This window comes from Ochotona curzoniae, unplaced genomic scaffold (assembly GCF_017591425.1).
Source record: "Ochotona curzoniae isolate NIBS_2020 unplaced genomic scaffold, NIBS_Ocur_1.0 contig_291, whole genome shotgun sequence".
In the NCBI taxonomy this organism is placed as follows: Eukaryota; Metazoa; Chordata; class Mammalia; order Lagomorpha; family Ochotonidae; genus Ochotona; species Ochotona curzoniae.
Window position 1 is genome coordinate 14,025,964 of NW_024465649.1, and position 26,532 is coordinate 14,052,495.

The 26,532-nt window shown below is 39.7% G+C and overlaps 1 protein-coding gene across 3 annotated transcripts in view; it reads right to left on the reverse strand.

Annotated features, from left to right (window-relative positions):
* Positions 1-26,532, reverse strand: part of ZFYVE9 (zinc finger FYVE-type containing 9) — a 150,606-nt gene that overhangs the window by 65,347 nt on the left and 58,727 nt on the right. For 2 of the 3 annotated variants that reach the window (XM_040978540.1, XM_040978539.1), the window contains exons 3-5: positions 24,725-24,830; positions 13,332-15,436; positions 571-670 (exon numbers count right to left, since the gene is read on the reverse strand). In XM_040978540.1, the coding sequence (XP_040834474.1) occupies positions 571-670; positions 13,332-15,436; positions 24,725-24,794 (2,275 nt within the window). In that variant the 5' untranslated portion in view covers positions 24,795-24,830. Of the gene's footprint in view, positions 1-570; positions 671-13,331; positions 15,437-24,724; positions 24,831-26,532 lie in introns of those variants that run through there. The other variant, XM_040978541.1, reaches the window with a different exon arrangement.

The following is a 26,532-nucleotide window of genomic DNA, read 5'->3' on the forward strand; positions in this document are numbered from 1 at the left end:
AAGTTTTATTTACCATCCCCTGGCTTTATCCTTTTGCCAAAAACCACTAAATTCAAAACCATTATCCTTATCACAAACATAAGTAGGATCAAAGAGATAACTGATAGGAGAAAGCAATTCTCTACTTGATCCTGGACTTAAAATATATATTCTTAACAAGATGAATGAAACAAAGTGTTAATAATAAGGTGTCCCCTAGATTTCTTCTCTTGGGAAGAAAATCTCAATCCATTTGTAATATGTTATCATCAACTTCAATTGCTCCCTGGCCCCACGCGCAACTCAGGTCATTTCACAGGAATATCAACAGCTACATAACATCAGATTTCCAAAGAACTTCTGTTCTTCTTGTAAAAAACTTAGCTGCCCTTTAGCATTAAATCAGGCACAGTAATTTTGAAATGCTAATGCAGCTCAAAATACGGAAACTTTCTCAATATGTTTAAAGTTATAACTTTTGAGAAAGTGAGCAACTTATTCAGAAAGACATTGAAGAAAAAGTTGCCTTTTCATAGGAATTCTATGGTTCAGTGTCAGGAATTGTGAAACCAACCTGTTCTCAATACTCACCATTCATCAGTACTGAATGGCAAATAACACACACTCTAGCTTCCTTTTTGTCCATATATAACAGTTTACATTTCAGGCTACAGCAGGAAGCACAGAAAACCTGTGTAGAAAAAGAAGACACTATAAACTCATTTGGGATCATAACAAATAGAACAGGTCAGTGCTGTTTGACAATGGTGATTAACAATGAAACTTATCACACTAAAGTAATAAAAACTTCAAAGAGAAACATAATTCAAGAGGCTATGCAATTCAAAAAGCAAGAGTGAGATTTGTAATTGTATCAACAATAAACTGAAAATACTGACTTAAAATAAAAACTATCACTGAGGTCATACAGAAAATATACAGCAGAGAAACAAAAACACACACCTGAGTTACAATATTTGATACATGCAATATCACTTTAACACAGACTGCTCAAGACAATTACTTCTGCTATTGATGTTTGGAAAGGAATTGAAACAATTTAAACAATGATTTTTGGTTTTTAACTCTGCTTTCTACTACCCTTATTGGAAATCAAGCCAACTGCTTTCCCTAATATGCAAAAGATCACACATCAAAATATACCAGGCAATCATATTAACAACAACAACAAATCAAAAACCCAGCTCCCCCTACAGGAAACGAGAGCTGGCAACCAAAATCAGCCATGGCAATTTCTAGCACCTCATTTCCAGCTTTTGGGTCTGGCTCCAAAAAAAATCTCAATTTCTTTTGTTTTCTACATCATGCAGTAAGAATTTCATTAAGTCTTTGGTAAGACTTATTTTCTTGAAAATTAAATCATTCACCATACAAGTCTTCATACAGGAAAAAAACTGTTCCCGGGAGGATAAACTCTACTCCAACAGCCTGTACAGCAAAGAAGTATCCTGCATCTTATGAAACTGACACAGGCCATACTTAACTCAAGCTGAGATAAATCACTGTCCTTCCTACTAGGTAAAATTGATACACACAGCTATTATGATTACTAATCTACAGTTTTCAAAGGGCTTTACATTCTCACATTCCTCTGTTATGTAGAAAAAAACAAAAGTATACTACCTTTTTCGTTTTCTACAGAAACTGAGTTTGATTGATTAAACAACTTTTAGAAATTCACAGGAAACTGGGACCAATGTGATAGTCTAAAGGCTAAATCCTCGCCTTGTATCCACTGGGATCCCATATGGGTGTCTGTTTGCGGCCTGGCTGCTCCATCTCCCATCCAGCTACCTGCCTGTGGTCTAGAAAGCAGCTGATGAAGGCCCAAGGCCTTGGGACTCTGTATCCATGTGGAAGGCCTGGAAGAGGTGCTTGGCTCCTGGCTTCAGATTGCCTTAACTCCAGTCATGTTGACTACTTGGGGAATGAATCAGTGGTCAGAGGATCTTTTCGTCTCTCATTCTCTTTGTAGACTTTCCAATAAAAAATAAATAAATCTTTTTTAAAAAAGACTTTTATATGTTATTTTTTTTAAAAGATTTATTTATTTTTATTGCAAATTCAATTTACAGAGAGGAGGAGAGACAGAGAGGAAGATCTTCCGTCCAGTGATTCACTCCAAGTGACAGCTATGAGCTGTGAACTGTTCCAGTCTGAAGCCAGGAGCCAGGAACCTCTTGCAGATCTCCCACACGGGTACAGGATCTCAAGGCATTGGGCTATCCTCAACTTCTTTCCCAGGCCACAAGCAGGGAGCTGGATGGGAAGTGGAGCTGCCGGGATTAGAACTGGTCCCCATAAGGGATCCTGGCGCTTTCAAGGTGGGGACTTTAGCCACTAGGCTACCATGCTGGGCCAAAAAAAAAAAAAAAGGTTTAATATCATTCAACACCCTGTATAACAGTGCACTCAAAAAGTAGTAACAAGGAAATTATATTAATATGGTAAAACTCATGTTGTAAAAACCTAGAGCCATCCTCCACAGACGAGGAGGATAAAAAGTTAGAAGAACTGAAACATTCACCTTACCTACCTTCTTCCATACTCTACTCTCCTCATCACCCTAACTGGAGGCCCACGTGGACAAGCATCCCTACGCAAACAATATGTACAACTATGAAAACACTAAACAGAAAATTAAAAATTTTTAAAAACTACAGCCAACATATGCAAGGATAAAAGGCAAACAGCTTTTCCTTTAAGACAGGAATAAGACAAAGATGTGTGCTTATCCATGTCTACTCAACAAGGTAATGAAATTTAGCCAGAGCAATTAAAAAGAACTAAAAGACATGCAAACTGGAAAGGAAGAAGTACAATTATCTCTGTTCATACATGACATGATCTTGTACACAGAGAATCAAAAGGTGCCATACCCAAACAGAACTGTCAGAACTAACACGTTCAGTCAAGTCACAAAGACAGGAAATCAGTATGCAAATTCAGCTGCATTTCTACACAATAATAACAATAAAACAAAATGAAATTAAGAAAACAATTCTATTTTAAAGAGTAAAAATAATTTAAAATTATATATTAAAATTAGAAGATAAAAAAGAATTAGGAACTTGGGAATTAGGTACTTAAAGAGGTGATTAATAAAAGAAATTAAAACAGAATAAATGCAAAGACAGTTTATGTACACAGATTTGAGAATTAACATAAAGATGTAATACTATGGGCTCAGCGCAGTGGCCTAGCAGCTAACGTCCTTGCCTTGAACGTACCAGGATCCCATATGAGTGCAGGTTCTAATCCTGACAGCCCAGCTTCCCATCCAGCCATCTAGCTCCCTGCTAGTGGCCTGGAAAAGCACTAGAGGACCCTGCACCCACATGGGAGACCCGGAAGAGGCTTCAGGCTTGTGGCTTTGGATCGGTGCATCTCTGGCTGTTATGGTCGCTTGGGGAGTGAATCATCAGATGAAAGATCTTCCTCTCTGTCTCTCCTCTCTATCTATCTGACTTTCCAGTATTAAAAAAAAAAAAAAAAAACCTAAAAAAAAAATCCAAAGCAACCCACAGGTTCAACAGTCTAGGTTGAGACCTCAATCACATGTGTTTTGTTTTTTTCAGAAACAGAAAAAATCTTCCTTATTCTCATACGGAATCTCAAGGGACAATAAACAACGAAAATAATCTTCACAAAGAACACACTCCCTTGATTCAAAGTGGAAGTAATCAATACAATGTGGTATTGCATACTACTAAAAGATATAAAAACCAGTGGATGAGAACACAGAGTCACAGAAGTAAACTCTCACATATGTGTCAAATCATGTTAACAAGAGTACCAACAGCACTCACTGTGAAAAGAAAAAAGATACCTACATTCAAAGGAATAAAATCAGATTCCTATCATATACAAAAATTCAAAATGGATCAAAAATCAAAGTGCAAGCACAACTATAAGACACACAAAAACACAGTGGAAAGCTACATGATACTGGATATGGAAATGGTATCTTGAATATTATTTTAAAAGCACAGACAATAAAAAGACAATCACATCTCATCAAAATTTAAAACTTTGGTGCACAAAAGACAAAAGAGTAGCAAGGAGAAAAACCTCCATAGAATGAAAGAACATGTTTGCAAATCATATGCCTGATAAGAAATGTTCATATAAGATATGTGAAGAGCTCTGTAAGTGTACAACAAAAAAGACAACTAAATTAATAATGGGTGGGGGCCGGTGCTGTGATGTAGCAAGCTAAGCCTTCATCTGTGGTGCCGGCATCCCACATGGGTGTCGGTTCAAGTTCTAGGTGCTTTACTTCCAATCCAGTTCCCAGGTAAAGGCTGGGAAAGCAACAGAGATGGTCCAAGTTCTTGGATCCCTGTACTGACATGGGAGACCCAAAAAGAAGTTCCCAGTTCCCAGCTTTCAGTCAACTCAGCTCTGACCCTTGGGGCTATTTGGAGAACGACTAGCAAATTGAAGATCTATCTACCAATTCTGCCTTTCAAAAAGAAAAAAAATACATGAATCTTTTTAAATATGGGGAAGCAGCAGGCCTTTAGCCTAGTAGTTAAGAAATGTGCATCTGATGCAAGACCTGGATAGGATTCCCAGCCTTGGCTCCTGCCTCCATTGTAGATCATGTGAGGCACTGGAGATGGTGGAAATGCATTTCCAGTTCTCACCTCCGGCCAGCTCCAGGCCTAGCTGTTGCAGGAATTTGGAGAGTGAACCAACAGATAAAAGCTGTCCTTCACATAAATTATTTTTTCCCGTAGGTGAAGAACAAGAATAGATATTTCTTCAAAAAAGATACAGGGGTTTTCAAAAGGTTCATGATAAAAATGTACTCTGAAAAAACATGCATGGATTTCACCATGGTGCACTGACAACAGCAAACATTGGTGTTTGGTGAATGGGACTCTCATTCATTGCTAATGGAAATGCAACATGTTATGGCCACTTTGGAAGACAGTTTACTAGTCTTAGAAGAAGAAAATGCACAACGCAACAATCACAGCGCAAGATGTTTATACAAGTGAAACAAAACTCATGTCTATACAAAAGCCTACATACAAATATTGCTAACAGCTTGATTTATAATTACGCCAAACTAGAAACCACCCATACATACTTCAACTGGAGAGATCAACTGCAGTATATTCATACAGCAGACTATTATTCAACTGTAAAAAACAAAAGCCATACAAAGACACAGTAAAAACTGCATTTCCAAAGGAAAAACGTAAATCTGAAAATCTACATCCTGTATGTTTTAAACTAAATAATATCCCAGGAAAAGAAAAAAAAAATAGGAACACAAATAAGACCAGTGGTTTAGGGAAAGAATGATGAACAGGTGGACAAGGGATTCTTAGGGTAGTACAACAGCTCTATAGAGAACATGATACATAATAGATACTTATCAAACTCCGTAATATGGCATTAACAAAAGGTACAGCTTTCAAAAAAGGTTCATTTATTCGAAAAGCAAAGTTACAGAGCTAGAGAGAGAGACAGAGATCTTCCATCATCTGGTTAATTCCCCAAATGGTGGCAATGGCTGGAGCTGGGCCAGTCTGAAGCCAGGAGCTTCTTCTGGATCTACCATATGGGTTCAGGGTCCCAAGCAGGAGGGCCGATCTCCTTGCTTTCCCAGGTACATTAGCAGGAAGCCATTTCAGAAATGCAGTGGCTGGGACTTCAGCTAGTGCTCGTACAGAATGCTGATGCTGCACAGGGCAGCTTAACCTGAAATGCTGCAGCACGAGTCCCCAAATTACAGTTTTTTAAGTATTTCTTTTATACTTAATAAGGTCATTAATATTAATTCAACTGCAACACATGTTTCACATTAACTCAAGATGTTGAGAATGAAGTACCTATGTGGCAAAGTAGTTTATGGCAACTATCTTTAAAATTATTTTGCTCAAGAAAACAAAGTCTGTGAAACAAATAAATAAGAATATTCAGAGAGCTCAAGAGACAGCTATCCTTCAAGCTATATATATATATCTTACTTTGTTTAAATAAATGGGACTGACACTATACCATGGAAGACTCCTGGCTTTAGCCTGGCACAGCCCTGGCCATTTTAACCCTTTGGGGAGTAAATCAATAGATAGCCAAACTTCTGATTCCCACTCCCCATCTAACTAGCTTTTATCTTTCAAATAAATAATTCCTTAAAATTGTTAACTTAATTATCATTTTATTTTGATAATCTTTACATAGTTGATTAGGGTACAAAGGGTCAAGGACTACAAGAAAAAATATATATATATTTTTCAATCTTACAAAAGAATCGACAAATACCGGGCTTTTAAATCTCACTTTCAAAATGAATATTTTATTTTAAATTTCAATCTTAACTCAGATTTCTAATATATTTTAAAGTACTTTCAAAGGACTAAAACAACAAATTTAAACTTGTAAATACTGTTTTATATATATATATATATATAAATACACATATATGTATATAAAAGAGTTCTGTAATATATTTTTAAAAATTTTACTTGCATGGGCCCGGCATGGTGGCCTAGCAGCTAAAGTCATTGCCTTGAACACATCACGATCCCATACGGGCTCCAGTTCTAATCCCGGCAGCCCCGCTTCCCATCCAGCTCCCTGCTTGTGGCCTGGGAAAGCAGTAGAGGATGGCCCAAAGCCTTGGGACCCTGCACCCATGTGGGAGACCTGGAGGAGATTCCAGGCTCCTGGCTTCGGATCAGTGGTACAGCACTGGCCGCTGTGGTCACTAGCAGGGGGGTCAATCATCAGACAGGATCTTCTCTGTCTCTCCTCCTGTGTATCTGACTTTGCAATAATAAATAAATCTGTTTTAAAAATTCTACTTGCAAACTGCTTAATAATTTATTGTGCACTGAGTTTTTTCAAGGTTGAAGCTTCAATTGACCTGCCATATTCTTGACCTTTATACTGGATGTCACAGTCAGTCAAGTCTATTGTGCACAGAGAACATTCTGAAGGGCTCTTCTTAGGGCACTAGGAAACTCACTGAAATGTTCCATCAACTCTGCAAGTAAACGGAAACAGAAAGTAGTACTGAGCATCAGTACACCCTGGGAGGCAGCAGGTGATGAGCCCAGAACTCAGTTCGCTGCTGCATACGTGGGAGATCAGGATTAATCTCTAGGCTCCTGGTTTCAGCCTGGCCCAGACCCAATTTCAAGCATTTAAGGAGTGAAGATCTCCGATCACATGCTCCTGTCTTTTAAATAAATAAATACATATAACAATTATAAATACATTTAGACATTTCATATCTGTAACTGAAAATGTATATCATAATTCAATGTGACACTTAAATTTTATTTTTAATAAGTCTCTTGCTTTTTAAAATTTATTTTTATTGCAAAGTCAGATACACGGAGAGGAGGAGAGACAGAGAAGATGATCTTCTGTCCGATGGTTCATTCCACAAGTGATGGCAACGGCTGGTGCTGTGCCGATCTGAAGCCAGGAGCCAGGAACTTCCTCCGGGTCTCCACCGTGGGTGCAGGGTCCCAAGGCTTTGGGCCGTTTTCGACTGTTTTCCCGGTGTGTTCAAGGCAAGGACTTGAGCTACTACGCCAGGCCCGATCCCTAATTTTTTTTTTAAAGATTTATTTGTTTTTATTGGAAAGGCAGATATACAGAGAGGAGGAGAGACAGAGAGGAAGATCTTCCATCTGATGATTCACTCCCCAAATGACCACAAATGCCGGTGCTGCACCAATCCAAAGCCAGGAGACAGGAGCTCTTCCGGGTCTCCCACACAGGTCCCAAGGCTTTGCGCCATCTTTGACTGCTTTTACAGTCCACAAGCAGGGAGCTGGATGGGAAGTAGGGCTGCCGGGATTAGAACCAGCAACCATATGGGATCCCTGTGTGTGTAAGACTTTAACAACTACACTATCACACCATGCCCCGACACTTAAATTTTATACATATCATCAGAAAACTTTTTAAAAATTGTAAATGATAAAGGTCATATGTGCCAAAAGAAATCCTGAAAAACTATCATGAAAAAGTTACTGAAAAAGGGAATCGGCAATTGCAAAACAAAACTCCAAGCACAGCCAAGTTAACTGATAACATTGATAAATAGCATTTCAGTCTGAATAGGATGACTTCCAGAAAACACACTTTGAATCCAGCACATTTCAAAATGCTTAATGGCACTCTTCCCACAAAGTGATGTCAGTAATCAGAGTTCCAGTAATAATTTTAAAGAGATAAATCAATGCTAGCATGATTTTTCTTTTCTTTTTTCTTATTTTTTTTTAATGAAGGGCTTACACAAGCTCTTTTAGAACTGCAAGGGAAAAGAATGAAATTCTCTGATGCTTCCTTTTACAACACAGGAAACGTTCCCAGAGCTCTGTCATTCCTTCCAGGGCGCCCCCCCCCCCCAACACTGCCTCTCCTATAGCTTCCCTTCTTTCTTCTATGTTCAAACCAAAAATGCAAGAAAAACTAATCTATTTTGTGTCTGCTTTTAAACAGCTGAATTAAAGCAGAAAAAGTAATGTTGGGGAAATGAAGGGACATATGTTACTTTCACTAGATCTCTCTTCTTTCAGTGAGGTGGTGTTCAAGATGTTCCAGACCTGCTTTGTCATTGAACTGGTAAGTGAAGTAAAATTTAAAATGCTAACTTGGCTGGGCTACTCTGTTACCTGATAACAACAAGCTCCTCCTTCCTTACAAATTCAAATAAGCCACCCACCCACCCAAGACAAAGTCAGTGTAGTCATGGTTAGAGTATGGGCTTTGGAATTTGGCAGATTTATGAATGGTAAAATCCACACATTTCCATTTATATTTTAAGATTTGGGACAAGTTACTCAACATTTCTAAGGCACATTTTTCTTGTAACTACATCTTAGAAAAATGTCATATCAGTCAAGATAAGCCTCTTAAAAAGCAGCCCTCAGGGCCCAGTGTGGTAGCCTAGCGGTTAAAGTACTTGCCTTGCATGCGGAAGAATCCCATATGGCCACTGGTTCTAATCCCAGCAGCCCCACTTTCCCATCCAGCTCCCTGCTTGTGGACTGTAAAAGCAGTCAAGGATGGCCCAAAGCCTTGAGACCCTGCACCCATGTGAGAGACCCAGAAGAAGCTCCTGGCTCCTGGCTTCAGGTTGGTTCAGCTCCAGCTGTTGTGGCCACTTAGGGAATGAACCATCGGACGGAAGATCTTGCTCATTGTCTCTCATTGTCTCTCCTCATTTCTGTATATCTGTCTTTCCAATAAAAATGAATAAATCTAAAAAAAAAAAGGCAGCCTTCAAAAAACACGTTAGACCCACCTTTAACATGATCCCAAATACAAAATATCCGAGCTAGAAGTATCAATTCACATTTTTTTTCCTTTTAGAGAAATGAGTTATCTGTTCTCTTATTAGTCTGTCAATTATTTCTTACTCTAAGGAGACATATGATTTATTTTGCTATATGGAGCAATTATCTTAATTAATGACATATGAGGCCATAAAACAAAACACTCATTGAGCATTTCAGAGTGTGAGAAATACTCTTCCAATTTACAAAGAAGGAAACAAATTGTGTCATGATAACCCCACTCATTTTAGCAGTACAAATATATACTGCAACATTTTAATAAGTATAATAAAATAAAACTAGTACAATTATTTTATATTCTACTTACATTATACCAAGACAAACATAACAACTACAAAATTTGTTGCAAGGTGTGAGCAAGATCAAGTCAAACAAGTCTAAGGTTTTCTAAGGAGCCTTTATCAACCAAGTTTGGTGATAACAGGGCCCACTAGAAAGAGCATATCATAAACCCATATAGTGATCCAGTCAATCGAAACCCAAAGAGGAACAAATGGTCATTACCCTGAAGTCCATCCGTTAAGCTGAAGACCTATGTCCCAGTATCCCTAACAATATAAGTTACCGTGAGAGACATGCAACGAATAATCCTGACACCCTTACAAAGCTGCATTCACCTTTCCCTAGCCTCTCTGCCCACATTCCACTACTGCTAGGCCTCACCTTCCTGGAACTCCTGAGAGCACACAAATCAGAAAAACAAAGCTTCTTAGCATTGCTATCTTCACTGACCTGCCCAAGCAATGAACAGTGGGTGAAGAATACAGACACACAGGGGCCATGCTCAGGGCATCCTGTCCTTATTCTGTCCGTGGGAAGCCAGAGAGCAAGCAAGCACTGGGAAGGCCAGGAGTCAAGACTGCCAGAATGATGGAGGCACAAGACCAAGAGAGTGAGCCCCTCCTATCAAGGGCCTGTATAGGGGCTTGTGAGTGGTTACACAACAACACAACACTGCTCCCTCTCAGGTTCCAGGTGATCATCACAGGTGGGCAGGAGGGAACACACAGATGGTGGTGGGGAGTGGCCTTCAAGCTAGTGACCCTGAACTAACCTTACTACGATACTACTTACTAAGAGATAAATATAAGTGCCATATTGTCTTAAATAATTTTTCACAATTTTATATGAACTGCTTCTATTCACAAGCATATTCTTATCTTGACTCACTTTTTTGGTAAGATGAATTTATTTCTCTTTTCCTGCTACTAATTCTCTACCTATGCATTAATGTAGTCCCATTTTTAAAAACACTTTAGAACTTTATTCCATGAATTTTATCTACATTTTAGTGCTTTAGGAGTCACTTTTTCTTATGACCTTTCCTGACTTTCCCTCTCTTACTCAGGAAAAAATTAGTCACTCATTTCTTAAAATGTATAAACTCTTTTGCTCATATTGCTAGAATAAATGAGGAAGTGTAAAGGGAAAGGAACATGACTGAAGGAAAGGATACTAGCTTTTTCAGACGCTTTGGCATTACATGCATTTATAGACTTGGAGTTATACCTTGTCCTCTAAACCTCAGTTTCTCAATCTGTGAAATTAAAAAAATTAATATCCATGCTACAAGATTCTGATGAAGACTAAATGAAAATAAATGTCAAACACACAAACTGGCAGTCTCAATACCTTTATATATATATGTATGTATGAATTATAATTGCTATGGGATAGGATGGTCTGTATATTCAAATCAGTGGTTCACAAATTTTTCTTGATTTTTTTTAATGCAAAAACTCCAGATATTCCTCCTCCCACTGAATGAAATTAGTGGCTCTGACTACAGATTATGAGATCATAAATATCCTTTTATGTACTTATAAATACCAATTGCCCAGCTTGCTTGCAGTAGAGATAATTTAGCTATAAACACTTAGTAGAAATTACTGGAAGTGCTTAATTTTTACTAGACTAGAACAACAAAAATTTTTTTCATTATATAACAAAATCACATTATTCGGAGTATTTTCTAGGAACAATCCAGCATAATCTGATTAACATCTAGAAAAAGTATACCTGTATTTAACAAGCCATTTTTTAAAGAAATTCAGACTTTTCTCATCAATTATTCATTCACTTGTCCTCATTGGCATGAAAGGCAGATAAGAGACAGAGAGAGGAGAAAAGACTATCTACTGGTTCATTCTCCAAAGACCTAAAACATCAGGTCTGAGTAGGCATAAACCAAGAGTCAATAATTTCTTTTCTTTTCTTTTTTTTTTTTTTTGAGAGTCAATAATTTCATCTTAGCCTCCCATATGGGTAGCAGACCCAAGCAGTTGAGCCATTATCTGATGCCCCCAGGATATATCAACAGGAATGTAGATGGAAGCAGAGCATATTGGGCACTCCAATATGGGTATGTGAGAGTTCCAAATGTGGCCTAACCTGCTGCAGTGTAACATTAACAAATCTCATCAATTCCTATAACATCAATGGATATGAGCATAAAGGATAGAACTATGAACCCATAAATTCCTGAGCAAAATATCATCTATTTTTCAATTAATACGCATTTGACATTTTCTTTCTGATTTCATCTAAAGTACCTAAATTTGCTCATTTAAAATGTACACTGGTCTGTACCAAAAATGTTTTTATTATCTGCCCAAGGAATCAAACATTTCACAAAACAACTTAGATAGTACACAAAAGAGAATAGTAAAGACCTGATGAGGGTTGGTGTAGTAGCATAGCAGGTAAGCTAACTCCTGTAATGCTGGCATCCCAAATGGGTGCCAGTTAATGTCCCAGGTGCTCTACTTCTAATTCAACTTCTTGCTAGTGGCCTAGGAAAAGCAGCAGAAGATGGTCCTACTGTTAAGGCCCTAGATGGGACCTAGATGAAGCTCCTGGCTTCTGGCTTCTGGCTTCTGGCTTAGGCTTTCCCCACTCCTAGGTATTACAGCCTTCTGGAGAATCTGTGTATCCAAGATCTCTCCTCTCAGGCACGACACCGTAGCCTAGTAGCTAAAGTCCTTGCCTTGCACACGCCAGGATCCCATATGGGTGCTGTTTCATATGTCAGCTGCTTCATTTCCCATCCAGCTCTCTCCCAATGGCCTGGGAAAGCAGTAGAGGATGGCCCAAAGCCTTGTGATTCTGCCTGTGTGGGAGAACAGGAAGAAGTTCCTGGCTCCGTATCAGCTCAGCTCTGGCCATTGCAGCCACTTGTGGAGTGAACCAGCAGATGGAAGATCTTTCTCTCTGTATATCTGCCTTTCCTATAAAAATAATAAATAAATGTTTTTTAAAAGGAGGAGTGCTCGCCTCTCTGGCACTGGTACTAAGCCCAACAGATTAAGACACCATGTGCAGGACTAGCATCGCACGTGGGCACCAGTTCTAATCCCAACTGCTCCTCTTTTAATCCACTCTCTGCTAACGTGCTTGGAAAAGTAGTTGAAGATAGCCCCTCGTGCCCCTCCAATCATATAGGAAATCACAAAGAAGGTTCTTTCTTCAGCCTACCCTAGCCCTGACCATTGTGGCCATTTCAGGTACAAGCCAGCAGACAATCTCTGTATGTCTCTCTCCTTTTCTCTCCATAAACTTTCAAATACATACATATATTAAAAAGATCTCTCCCTCATAGCACTTTCAAATAAACACATACATCTTTAAAAAAATAAACAAATAAAAAACCACAGGATAATATGAGCTCAATCACAATACTTCCTAAACTGGGAGAATAACTTCCTTATTTCAAATGATTCCATTAATCAATACAGAAACCACAAAGTTAACACTTCCTCAATTCTCATCTGTTCGTGGTAACTGATTCAGCATAAGCCTTGGCAACAACAAAAAATTATACACTGTACTTAAGAACCAGTAAGATTGCTTTTATACAGAAATTTAGGAGAAGTGTTTACTAAAGCTATTTATAATGTTTTCTCAATCAAAATATATTCATTTTATACTGCCTTCTTACATCGCTAACTCAGCATTCTGAAATGGGCATGTCAGGTTCTCAACCTGATGCATTCACCTTACCTTCCCACATGCTCTACAATGATGCCTCCTTTTGGTGAATGTAAACCTGGCTTCACATTTCATGCAATTTGGAGCCTGGGAATCTGGTACCCACACTGGAGCCACTTCACCCAGAGTGGTAAACGGCTTTCTGGAAGAAACTCCAAACTGACCGGCTCTGAGATCATTATCTGGGCTATCTGGAGGTAATGCAAGGCACGGTCTACTGGAGATTTCAGCCTCATAACTTTCTAAATGTTCTCCATTTGTATCACCAATAGAGATGTTTCCCAAAGATGCATTGCATATACTGGTTGCTGAGTTTTCCCCTAATTTTGCTTTCCCAAGAATATTGTTCTTGTTTTTAACATTATTTCCACTGCTTGCAGGAAGGTCATTTTGTAAATGGTCTGATAATGGCTTTGGAATTTGAAGTTTAAGATTAGAAGGTTGCTTGGGTCTTGCACCACCAAAAGGAACACTGATAGGTTGCAAGTTTGCTGCAATCTTAGGAGAAGATTGCCCAAGCACTGCTGGAACTTGACTACAGAAATTATGCAAAGAATTTTTCTTCATTAGGTCACCAGTACTATTCAAAAGTAATCCACTCCCATCTGTGACCTCATTTCCCCTCTGTTCATAAATATTTGTGTAGCATTCTGATTTGCTCTCTTCTATTTCTTTTTCTTCTGTTACTGAATCTTCTTTGGAGGGTAAAGTCTTTGGAACAAAAGAAACAACTGGGCTCTGCATTCCATAGGAATCACAACCATTTGTTAGAGAATTTGCTGCTGGTGTATCTGTAACAGTGGAGAAATCACATCCTTCACTTTCATTCATGCAAGTTCCTTTGAAGTCTAGGCACGTGGCTGTCATTCCAACACATTCTCCTCCACTATCACAGGTGTCCTCAGACTGACAAATCCGCAGAATTTTTGCAGTTTCTTCATTTCCTTGGCTATCATTCATCTCATTCAACTGAGTCAATTTCCAATTAGTCACTTCCTCAGATTTGGAGAAATGTTCTGTCACACTAGGAAACTCTGTAGTCCCAAGAGTTTTTTCATGTTTACAGCCTTCATTTTCATCAGCCCTAACTTTATCAGGCACAAGGCAATCTGATAACTGTTCATGATTATTATCCCTTGCAGATCTATCAGGCATGTCTGGTTGGACAAGCAAAGGTAAACCAGACTGGAGTGATTCTCCAGTTGTTCTGTCCTCAGCTGGCTCTTTTTTGGTTAGAATATCCTCATTTGAGTGGGAAAAGAAATTTGGATTCCCTACAACTGTCCTAGGAGAGCTGCTTTTGCCATGAAGGTCCTCCTCTGGTTTATAGTTCTCTTGTTTTTTAGTAGCAGGACCTCCATCTGTTCCCTGGGATGAGATAACTGAATCAATTGTTAAACTTGTCATTGCAGACATGCAGGAGTCTCTACCTACATTTGCATCATCCTTTAATTGTGAAGGGGAACAGACACTGGTTAGACTATCAGGTGACGTAGTGTGTAGATGGTTAACAGAATCTTCCTCTGTTTTCACTCTATTCAATGGATCCATTTGTTTCTCTGAGTCCGTATCTTTTTCAGTGGACCCATTCATACTAAAACTAAATTGATCAGTTTGTTGGCTTTCATTATCCAGTGACTGACTAAAAGCATCCATGAGGGATTGACCATTAAAATTATTACAATCCTGTAAATCACTTTGCAATGTCCTTTTATCACAGTTATGCATGACAGCTACAACAAGAACATTTTTTTCATCTGGCCGACAAGTGAGGTTTCCACATTTCTTCTCTCCCACTTCAACAGCACTGCATTGATCATCCCGATTATAGTTTCTCTTAATTAACTGATCTTCTGTAGCAGCATTTTCATCAATCCACATTGTGGCAATCTCTGGATTTAAATTACAGCCTTGTCCATTAGCACAATGATCCTCTCCCTCTGCAGTCAGAGACGCTGAATGAGCAAGTGAAAAGACTTTCAGGTGTGGTTGTGACTCATTAGAACCTGCAGGCTCATTCACACTGGTCAAGGCAGAGTTCAATGCTGGTCGTTGAGAAGGGGGATTTAGGCTCTTATTCCACTTGGCATCCAATAATGTAGAAGAAACTGTTTCATCTGAAAAGATAAGTAATTACAGTAAGTTTGTTGGTAACACTGACAAGTTACTATGACTAAGTATTTTCAGCTGCATTCTGAAAATAAAACATAGGTAAAATCTGAAGGCTCATAATTTCTGGAAGTGAATAAGAAAGTTTAAGAGTAACAAAACTTTTCAAACAACAAAAGAACTATACCTCAACATAGTAATATGGTTAAACTGGCACAGGTCCAATAGAGGAGAAAAACACCCTTAGAGTGTGCACTAGGTAGAACAGCGAATAATTTAAGAGGAAAAATAATCCAGAACGATGGTGAGACTAAAGTAACTGAGTAGGACGGAAAGTAAAATCATTTGTGGAAATTAAATACTCTATAATGGTAACATGATTAAGATTCAGGTTAAAGGGTATCTTCTCTTATCAAAACTGTGTAAGACCTAAGCATGTTAATGAATAGAAGGTTTACCATAACCAACCACCAAGGGGAAATGGAGCAGAGCTTGAGGAGCAGATAAAGATATTAATGACACAAAAAACAATAGTGTGTCAATCACTGAAACTGGATGATAGGCATTTCTACTTAAGTTGTGTACACTTTTTAACTGTCACAATGGGCTTTCAGATATATTTATCTGTTTGAAAAGCAGATTACAGAGAGGGAGAGACTCCTAAAGAGAGATTTTCTATCCACTCGTTTACTCTCCAAATGGGCTGCAATAGCTGGGGTTGGGACAGGTTCAAGTCAAGAGTCTAGGACTCCATTTGCATCTCCCATATTTGGGAGAAAAGATCCCAACTATTTAGGACATCACCAACTACCTTATCAGGCATATTAGCAGGGAGATAAATTAGAAGTGAAGGAGCCAGTATTTCAATTGGTGCTCCTATGGGATGCTGGTGTCACAATGGCAGTTTCACACATTCGCTGCATTACAACACCAGCTCCAATAACGTTTTATTTTCTTTTTTATGATTCATGTATTTTTACTGGAAAGGCAGATATACTGAGAGGAGACACAAAGACAAAGATCTTCCACCTGCCAGTTCACCCCCCCAGGTGGCTGCAACAGCCAGAGCCAAGCTGATCCAAAGCCAAAAGCCAAGGGTCTCTTCTAAGTCCCCAAGACAGGTTTAGGGTCCCAAGGCTTCGGGCTGTCCTCAACTACCCTCCCAGACCACAAGCAGGGAGCTGGATGGGAAGTGGAACAGCCAGGACACAAGCCCATGCCCACATGCGATCCCAGCGCATGCAAGGCGAAGATTTAGTCACGAGGCTACTGCGCTGGGCCCAGTAAGTCTTAATAAGGTGGTTTTTTGTTTTGTTTTGTCTTTTTAAGTCTGTTACAGAGGTGTAATTTGGTGCAGCATTATGATGTGACCTGGGACATCTGCCTGGGTTAAGGGCCAACTCACTTCTGATTCCAGCTTCCTGCTTATGTGCACACAGGAAGGCAACAGATCATGACTCAGGTACTTGGGTCTCTGATGTCCACACAAGAAACTGAAGTGTGGACGTCTTCAAAATCTGGGCTCCTGGCTTCAACCTGGCCTACCTGAAGTTCTTACATAGGAATAAATCAGAAGATGGAAGCCCATACTTTCTCTGTCTTTATATCTCTACCTTTCAAACAAACTTATCTTAGTTTGCTATAGAATACAAAATTATACTTTTGACCATATCACAATCAGATATTAATAAGGTTCATACTTATACTATTTTCAGAGAGTATCTAGAAGATAATATTCTACTTTTGACCAAACATAATCGGATATAAATAAGATTCATATTTATACTATTTTTAGAGAATATATAGCAGAAAATATTCATTGATCTTGTTGAAATTAGTTTGCTGTAGTCTATCAATAGCATAGTACTCAAATAATCTGTGTACTTTGACACTGTAAGTTTGACAGCTATTTTCTCAAGTTACAGTGTTACTGTGTAAGTCTAAACAAATTAGAAGAATAAGGAAACAAGGTATTTGATGCCCTTCCTGTTTTTTCCTTTAGTAATGGATAATCATAGTGCTGAAATTATGTGAACACACCTGGAATATTAATCACTGCCTATAAAATAATCTTCATAGCTCCCACAAATCCTGTACATATCTCTATTCAAGCATTTACGACAGTCTAATGTAACGGCTTATTTACCCATCTCATTCATTGACTGGTTTCTTTCTTTTTTCTCAAAGATTTATGTATTTATTTATTGGAAAGTCAGATATACAGAAAGGAGGAGAGACAGAGAGGAAGATCTTCCGTCCGATGATTCACTCCCCAAGTGACCACAACGGCTGATGTTATGCCAATCCAAAGCCAGGATCCAGAAACTTCTTCCGGGTCTCCCACTCGGGTGCAGGGTCCCAAAGCTTTGGGCCATCCTCGACTGTTTTCCCAGGCCACAAGCAGGGAGCTGGAAGGGAAGTGGAGCTACCGGGATTAGAACCGGTGCCCATGGGATTCCGGTGCGTTCAAGATGAGGACTTTAGCCTCTAGGCCATGCCACCAGGCCCCACTGGATGATTTCTAAGGGCAGAAAAAGCTCATCCCAGCATCTATTCATTTTGCATATTATCTACTATGTGGTACACAACAGATGCGCAGTAAGTACATATCTATCATAACGAAAACACTGGGGGTAAGGAACATGAAGATTAAATAATACTTATCACCTCCAAAAAGTATATAATCTAGTCATGAGAATAATACACAAACATAATACATATTAATGTCTATTTAGAAGTACACAGCAGTGTAAGAATTATTACACAGAAATAGAAAAGTAATTGCAGGATATGATAACTGAGCCTGAATCCATGAAGGCAAGGGAATGTGGGCTAGGCTTGAAATACAATTTTAAGTAAGTTAGAAAAATGAGGTTCTTATGAATAAGGAAAAGCAAAAAATGCAGCCCCCAAAACAAGAATTCAAGAGAGCAGTGAGTCAGTCAGTTTGCAGTGATTAAAGAGTTAGTGTAGGGGCCAGCATTCTGGCACACAGGATAAAGCATCCCATCTAGGTGCTGGTCCAAGTCCCAGCACTCCATTTCAGGTCCAGCTCCTTGCTAAAGGCCTGGGAAAGCTGCAAAGGATGGCTCAAGAACCTGAGCCCCTGCCACCCAAGTGGGAGGTGCAGATGATGCTACAGCTTTGGCCTGACACAGCCTTGTCCATTGTGGCCACTTGTGGAGCATATCGGGAGATGGAAAATCTGCTTCTTCCTCTCTTTCACATAAATAAACACATCTTTACTTAAAAATTAGTGTAAAGAAATAAAAAAAAAAAAGAGGCTAAAAAGAGCAGAGAGTAAAGGGTGTAAAACATCAGGCTGCATAAAGAAGGGGCCTGGTATCCTATGAGTCTTAAATTCCATATTTACCAAATTGGTGCTACTAGAGATTTGAGAAACATGGCTTTCCTTCAAAAAAAAAATAATAAAATAAATAAGTCTGGTGTTTGGCCTAGTAGTCAAAATACCAGTTGGAATGGCCACACCCCATCTCAGAGGACCAAGGTTTGAGACCAGGCTCCAATAACAATTCCAGTTTGCTTCTAATGCCCATTCTAGGAGGAAGTAAAACTCAAGGAGATGGACTTCCACACAAGAAACCCAGATGGATTTCTTGGCTATGACTTTCAATCCGACCAAGTCCCAGCCCTTATAGGCAATTTGAAAGTGAAACAGTAGGGGAGAGACAAGTAATATATGAATACTGTATGTGTCTCTGTGTGTGTGAGTGTAATAAAAGTAGTAGGTAGAGAATAAAGATGGCGGAATAGGGTAAGGACACGTTTAAGCAGAGAAATATGAGCCAGTGTGAAACAGAGAAGGAACATTCCAGGAAATAGGAGAGGACAGAAAGCAGCAGAAGGATACCTGGACACTGACAGACACAGGAGAGCAGCAGACACAACGGTGTGATGCTACAGTTACTGACATCCCAGTGGCATCCAGCAAACGGCAATCTGAACTCCACCAGCAGCCGGAACTCCACCAGTAATCAGGTGGGAAGGGACTTTCACTGGGAGCTCAGGGGGTGAACGAAAAGAACTGCCCATCCTGTTAGTCTGTTTGACCAGAAACAGAGAAAGAGCCACAGATCCCAGACAAGCAGTGTGGGAACAGGGTGGCTTTTAAGCCCAGTCCACATCCTAGAGCTGTATCAGGCCAAAAGAAGTATTCAATGAAATAATCAAGGGAAAGTTCCCTAATCTGGAGAAAGAATTGGGAAACAAGATCCAGGAGGTGCAGAAAGAGAAGCCGAGTTTGCAAATGTATTCAATGAAATAATCAAGGGAAAGTTCCCTAATCTTGATGTCTTCCTCAGTTACCTCTGAGGTTGGCATAGGGTTTTGCTTCTTTGCAGGGGAATCTTCGGTAATACTCACTGTGCTTCTGTCTCTTGTTTTACTCTTGGTCATTGAACTTCTGGTTAGCAGAGTCTTCTTCTTCTTGGGGCAGATTTCTAAGCTGTGTCACCCACAGGTCTACGATGTGATTTCACTTATTGCAGTTGGTACACGGCTCTTGTTTGTCATCACTTGTGCCACTCCCTCCAGCAAGTTCTAGGTCTGGGTTCTTATCTTAGAGTTCCACCATGGTCTCTGTAGCCCTAGCTCCTGGCTCACCACTCTCCACCTCCTGTGATACTGTGCTGAGGCTGCACTGTTGTCTCTGCCACCTTTCTCCCACTTTCTGTTGGAGCATTTCCCAGGATTAGGGAGAAACCAGGTGTCCTATCTAGTTAAGTTGTTGGTGTTTATCTTGTTGGAACCTGTTGGACGTTAGGTCTGGGTGCCACACGGACCTATTGTGACCGGTACAATGCCACAGTTGGTATTATTTTCCTGTGGGACCTCAGCGAGTTCTTGTGAGCTCAACATATGTGCAGTTCACTGTTGTCCCCTGCAGTCCCAAAGCTATTGCCACACTATACAAAATGGCACCTGACATGCACCACTAGAGTTCTTGATCTGCTGGCCATCAGATCAGAAGGCTACCCAGACCTGCCCCAGGTGGAACCTGTAGATTGCCACGTTGATGCAGTTCACTGAGCCAGAAATGAGCTCACTCCCAGCTCAGAGCATGCTCCATTCTTTCCCTTGCCCTTTCCTCCTTAAGTAAAATGTCACCCAATTCAGCTCTAGGGCGCTGACTTGGCTATGAAATCCAATCTGTTCTTGCACTGCCCGTCTGAGATTTGCTCCTGTCTCTGCTCCTGGTCAAATCCAATGGACCAGCAGGATGGACAGTTCTTTGTCTGGCTTTACCTCCTAAGGTCCCAGTGAAAGTCCCTTCCCACCTGGTTGCTGGTAGAGTTCTGGCTGCTGGTGGAGTTCAGATCGCCGTGCTGGAGTCATTGCAACATCACACTGCTGTGCCCGCTGCTTTCCTGTGTCTGTCAATCTCCAGGTACCACTCTGCTGTTTTCTGTCCTTTCCTATGTCCTGGAATGTGTCCTCTGCTTCACCCTGATTAAATGTTTGTCTGTTTAAACATGTCCTTACCCTATTCCGCCATCTTGATTCTCTGTTAATTTTTTTTTCCTGTTGCTGATTTTGTATTGCTTTTTTTCATTTAAGGGGATGTACAGTAACTGTATAATGGAGACTATCATATCCAGATGTGAGGATACAATGAAGTATGCATCTCTACTTCCAGACAAACATGGACTCCCATGAAATTATATCTTGACAATAGGATGCCGGACTCTATACCGTTTTCCATGCCTGCAATGATGGACATATGACTGTGTATGAAGAGCTATACAGTAGTAATGATATAGGGGAACTCAGTGAGATGGGGAGGGAGTTAAGGAGGAAATAAGGGAAATCCCAGGACCTATGCAACTGTATCATAAAATGATAATAAAAAGAAGTAAAATTGAAAAAAGAAAGAAAAGTAGTAAATTAAATTTTTAGTAGAAGGAAATTACATACTCAATCTGGTTCTTTAAAATGTAAAATTTTGCTTCTTAATAGTCTAAGAGGACTGATAAATGTTAAAATTTTCATCATTTAACTATTTGGGGGTAACACAAGTTACATGGTGTAATCACAGTCCAATTGTAATATATTTTCTATTCAAGGAAGGAAACTTAACAGACCTGGAACAATAGCCTAGTAGCTAAAATCTTCGCCTTGCCAGTATCCCGTAACGGTTTTAATCCTAACGGGCCCCACTTCCCTTCCAGCTCCCTGCTTGTGCCTGGAAAAGCAGTCGAGGATGGCCCAAAGTCTTAGGACCCTGCACTGTGTGGGAGATCTAGAAGTTACGGGTTTCAGATTGGCTCAACTCCAGCCATTGTGGCCGCTTGGGGAGTGAATCATTGGATGGAAGATCTTCCTCTCTGTCTTTCCTTCTCTCTGTATATCTGAATTTCCAATAAAAACAAAAAAAAAAGCACAAAATGAGAAATCATTTTACTTAAGCTATCTGTTAAAGTACCAGGCCAGAGATGATATTTTTTTAAAAAGATTTATTTTTTATTATTTTTTTATTGGAAAGGCAGATATACAGAGAGGAGAGACAGAGAGGAAGATCTTCCATCCGATGATTCACTCCCCAAGTGAGCGCAACGGCCGATGCTATGCCGATCCGAAGCCAGGAGCCTCTTCCGGGTCTCCCATGCAGGTGCAGGGTCCCAAAGCCTTGGGCCGTCCTGGACTGCTTTCCCAGGCCACAGGCAGGGAGCTGGAAGGGAAGCGGGGCTGCCGGGATAGAACCGGCGCTCATATGGGATCCCAGGCGTGCAAGGTGAGGACTTAACCACTTGCGCCACTGCGCCGCGCCCGATATGTTTTTAAAATATAATTAGCATAGCATCGAAGATCTTCCTCTCTGTCTCTCCTCTATGTATATCTGCCTTTCCAATTAAAAAATAAATAAATAAATAAATAAAATAAATAAAATATAATTAGCACTTAATATTATTTAAAAAAAATAACTCAAGCATATAAACATGCAGTTATAACCAGAGCTGATTTCAGAAATCCTCCTCCTAAAGGAATTTTATTTTACAAAAAATATTTTATTTTCTGTCTAAAATATTTTCAGTGAATCAAAAAGCATGTGCTAAAAATCAGCTATATACAATGATCCACTAGTATATGAAGATGTCTCAGAGATACTAAAAATGAACTAATTTTTATTAGAACTAATGGTATTATAGAAGTACAATTTTCACATGATTCTCAGAGTTCAGTAACTGGTACAATGAGGGCCATATCAAATAAATGTTACAAAAATATCAGTACAAGTGGTTGAAACTCAGAGGTTTATATATCTCTTGGCTTGATATGTAGAAAGTCTACCCAAATCCAACCAGATTCCAAATGATTATATTTCATACTTACACCAAATCAGCAAAGCGCTTATTGATACAGGTTAGCAGCAAGTCATCACGCATACAATATAAGACAGCAGCACATCCCAGGTCGTCTTCCTCTCCCTTTCTGCATATTCTATTTAAAGCTCGTTGTGTTATAGACCCAAAGTAACAAAATCAAAACTACTCTCTGTCCCCAACTGCTATCAAACAGTAAACTGAGTCACTGGATACAGTGAAAGTGTGAAGTTCATTACTCAAATCATGGACTTTGGATGGAAATATATCACTTTGCAAAACTGATAAGTGCTATTTTTTCTTAGAAATAAAGAATACAGCGGAAATGAAAACAGATACAGGAATTTAATTATATTTTATCTATTCAAAGCAAACTAAGACAGTAACTTAGTAAAAGATCTCCCTAGATGTAAATCTTCACCAGACATTTCTATATCAAGGTTTTAGAATGTGTGATTTAATTAACCATTCTGGCATTTATTCAACAGTGTGAACAAATCAGATTTAAAATGTACCATTACTTCACTGAAAAGTCAATATGGAACAAGACACTTTTTTTTAAAGATTCATTCCATTTTTATTGCAAAGTCAGATATACAGAGAGGAGAGACAGAGAGGAAGATCTTCCGTCCAATGATTCACTCCACAGGTGAGCGCAACGGCTGGTGCTGTGCCAACCTGAAGCCAGGAGCCAGGAGCCAGGAACTCCTGGTCTCCCATGCAGGTGCATGGTCCCAAGGCTTTTAGCTATCCTCAACTGCTTTCCCAGGCCACAAGCAGAGAGCTGGATGGGAAGCGAGACTGCCGGGATTAGAACCAGTGGCCATACGGGATCCTGGCACATTCAAGGCAAGGATTTTAGCTGCTAGGCCACCACCAAGCGCAGATATTTTTCTTAATTCATGAAACGCAAGCATAAAATCTAAAGCTTTCCTCAACCACAAAGTAATTAATTTATTAAGGCAGGACGGGTTTGGAGATTTGTCTCACACTGCCTTATTAACATTTTTGGCAATTAACTTTGAAAAGTGGACAAACTTCTGTCCTTTATTCAAATCTATAAAATGGAGATAAGAAGGTTAGTTTGATGAAACTGATTTGCAGGTTCGATGATATAATCCCATGCAGGTATCAGGCACATATTGCTAAAAATGTATTTCTTCTCTGGATATTATTATTTATCATCATCATCACCAAGTCATCAGAGCTCTTTTGGGTTTTTAGTCCAGCATTCTCTAATGCGTCCACACTTGCTGTACAATAAATCCAAAGAGAGAACTAAACATGGTATTAGAGCAAGTTAAGCTGTCCCTGGACATGCCCACATCCCATACTGTAGTGCCTGGGTACAAGTTCCCCTTCCACTTCTGATCCAATTTCCTGTTAATATGCCTTAAAAAAGATGGCCTGAAAATTTAGATTCCTTCCATCCATATGGGAGACTGGGATAGCAATTCTTCGCTCTGGACCCAGCATGATAGCCTAATGACTAAAGTCCTCACTTTGCACAAAATATGGGCACATCCTGCCCATATGGGTACCAGTTTCTGTCCCAGCTGCTTCACCCCCTGCTTGTGGCTAGGGAGAGCAGTGCAGTACAGCCCAAAGCCCTGGGACCCACACCCACACAGGAGACTGGGAAGGGCCTCCTGACTCCTGGCTTCAGATCAGTTCAGCTCCAGTCATTGTGGCCACGTGGGGAGTGAGCCAGCAGACGGAAGATTCTTCTCTCTGTTAATCTGATTTTCCAATAAATACATAAATCCTTTTTTAAAAGAGTTCTTGGCTCCTAGTTTTGGCCTACCTCCAACCTAGCTGTTACAGGCATTTGCACAGTGAACCAGAAGGTGTAAGATCTTTGTCTGTGTATGTCTGTTCCCATCCCTCTCTTTATCACTCCATCTATCAAGCAAATAAATAAATTTAATCAAATAAGCTGACCACATTAATTCTCACCTTCGTTCTGCTCAAATTCATCTAATACCTTGTCCAGGTTGTAAGCTTCTGCTTGAAAGTAATTCTCCATCAGTGAGGAAACACCACACAAGAGACCTGGTTAAACCTAAAATATAGATATGATTTATATTATACTTTGAATCATTAACATGTAACGTATAAAATTTAAATATACAAGGGTAAAATCTTTTTTTTAAAGATTTATTCATTTTTATTGGAAAGGCAGATATACAGAGAGGAAGAGAGACAGAGATGAAGATCCTCCCTCCGATGGTTCACTCCACAAGTGACTGCACCAACTGGAGTTGAGCCAATCCGAAGCCAGCCAGGAACTTCCTCCAGGTCTCCCACGCAGGTGCAGGGTCCCAAGGCTTTGAGCTGTCCTCCACCGCGTTCCCAGGCCACAAGCAGGGGGCTTGTGGGAAGTGGGGCTGCTGGGATTAGAACTGGTGCCCATATGGGATCCTGGCGTGTTCAAGGTGAGAACTTTAGCTGCTAGGCCAATGCACTGGGCCCAAATATACACGGATAAAACCTTACAAACCTGTTCATAAAGTGGTAAACTATAAAACCCATCACACTACTTGTAATATAGCTAAACTATAGAAACCTAGTTTCTAGTTTAGAAACCTGTAATTTTGACAATGACCAAAATTCAATCAGCCCTTGGTATCCATAGGTTCTACAGTTGCAGAAACAACACAGTGTGAGCCAAAAATATTTGAGAAAAATACTGCATTGACAAAATACATACATACCTTTTCCTTTGGATTTTTCCCTAAACAAATATAGCATGGCAACTCTATGTGGCATTTACACTGCATTAGATATCGTAAGTAGCTTGTAGATTATTTTAAGTATGATGAGGATATGAAACAATTATCTGCAAATACTATGCTGTTTTATATAAGGGACTTGATCATTGCGGATTTTGGACTTGCAGAAGTGCTACAACCAAGCCTCCACAGATACCAAGGTATAATTTCACTAAACATAAGCACAGACTTGATGATTACTCAAGAGGATGTGCTTTAAAAGACAAATTTCAAATGCTGGGAAAAGAATAATTTTATTTGGGTAAAAGAGTATTAGAAAAGCAAGCTCGAAGGTTTTTTTCTTCAAACAAAATTACATTTTTCTTAAGATGGGTTAATTAATTTGCTGGTTTATTTGAAAGGCAGAGCAACAGAAACAAAAGTCAGTGACAGATTTTCCATCCAAGGGTTCACTTTGCAAACAGGCACCAGAAAAATTCTTGCCACAAGTATTTAGCCTGAATTAGATCATAAAGAAAGTCAGGCCTACAATACAAGACATGCTATAAGACAAGTGACCCAAACATTAAGGGGAAAAAAAATATAAAAAAAAAAACACTAAAGGGGACCAGTGTTCTGGTGAAATAGGTTAAGTCACTGCTTAAGACACGCATTACCCCTTATCTGAGTGCCAATTCAAGTCTCAGCTGCTCCACATTTAATCCAACAACCTGCTAATGCACCCGGAGGTGTCAGAAAACAGTTCAAGTGTCTGAGCCCTGCCACCCACGTGGGAGACCAGGATGGAGTATCCAATTCCTGGATTCAAGCTGACCCAGTACTGGCTGCTTTAAGCATTTGGGGAGTGAACCAGCAGAAAGCAGACAGATCTCATTTGTCAAAAATTGGTTGCTTGTTGATGATGTGTGGATTGGTTTCTATTCGACTCCACTGGTCTCCATACTTATTTGTGTGTCCATCTCAGGCTGCTCTGAATATAAATATCCTGTAGCTTTTTTTGAAATCTGCTTATTATGATGTCTCAGACTTTCT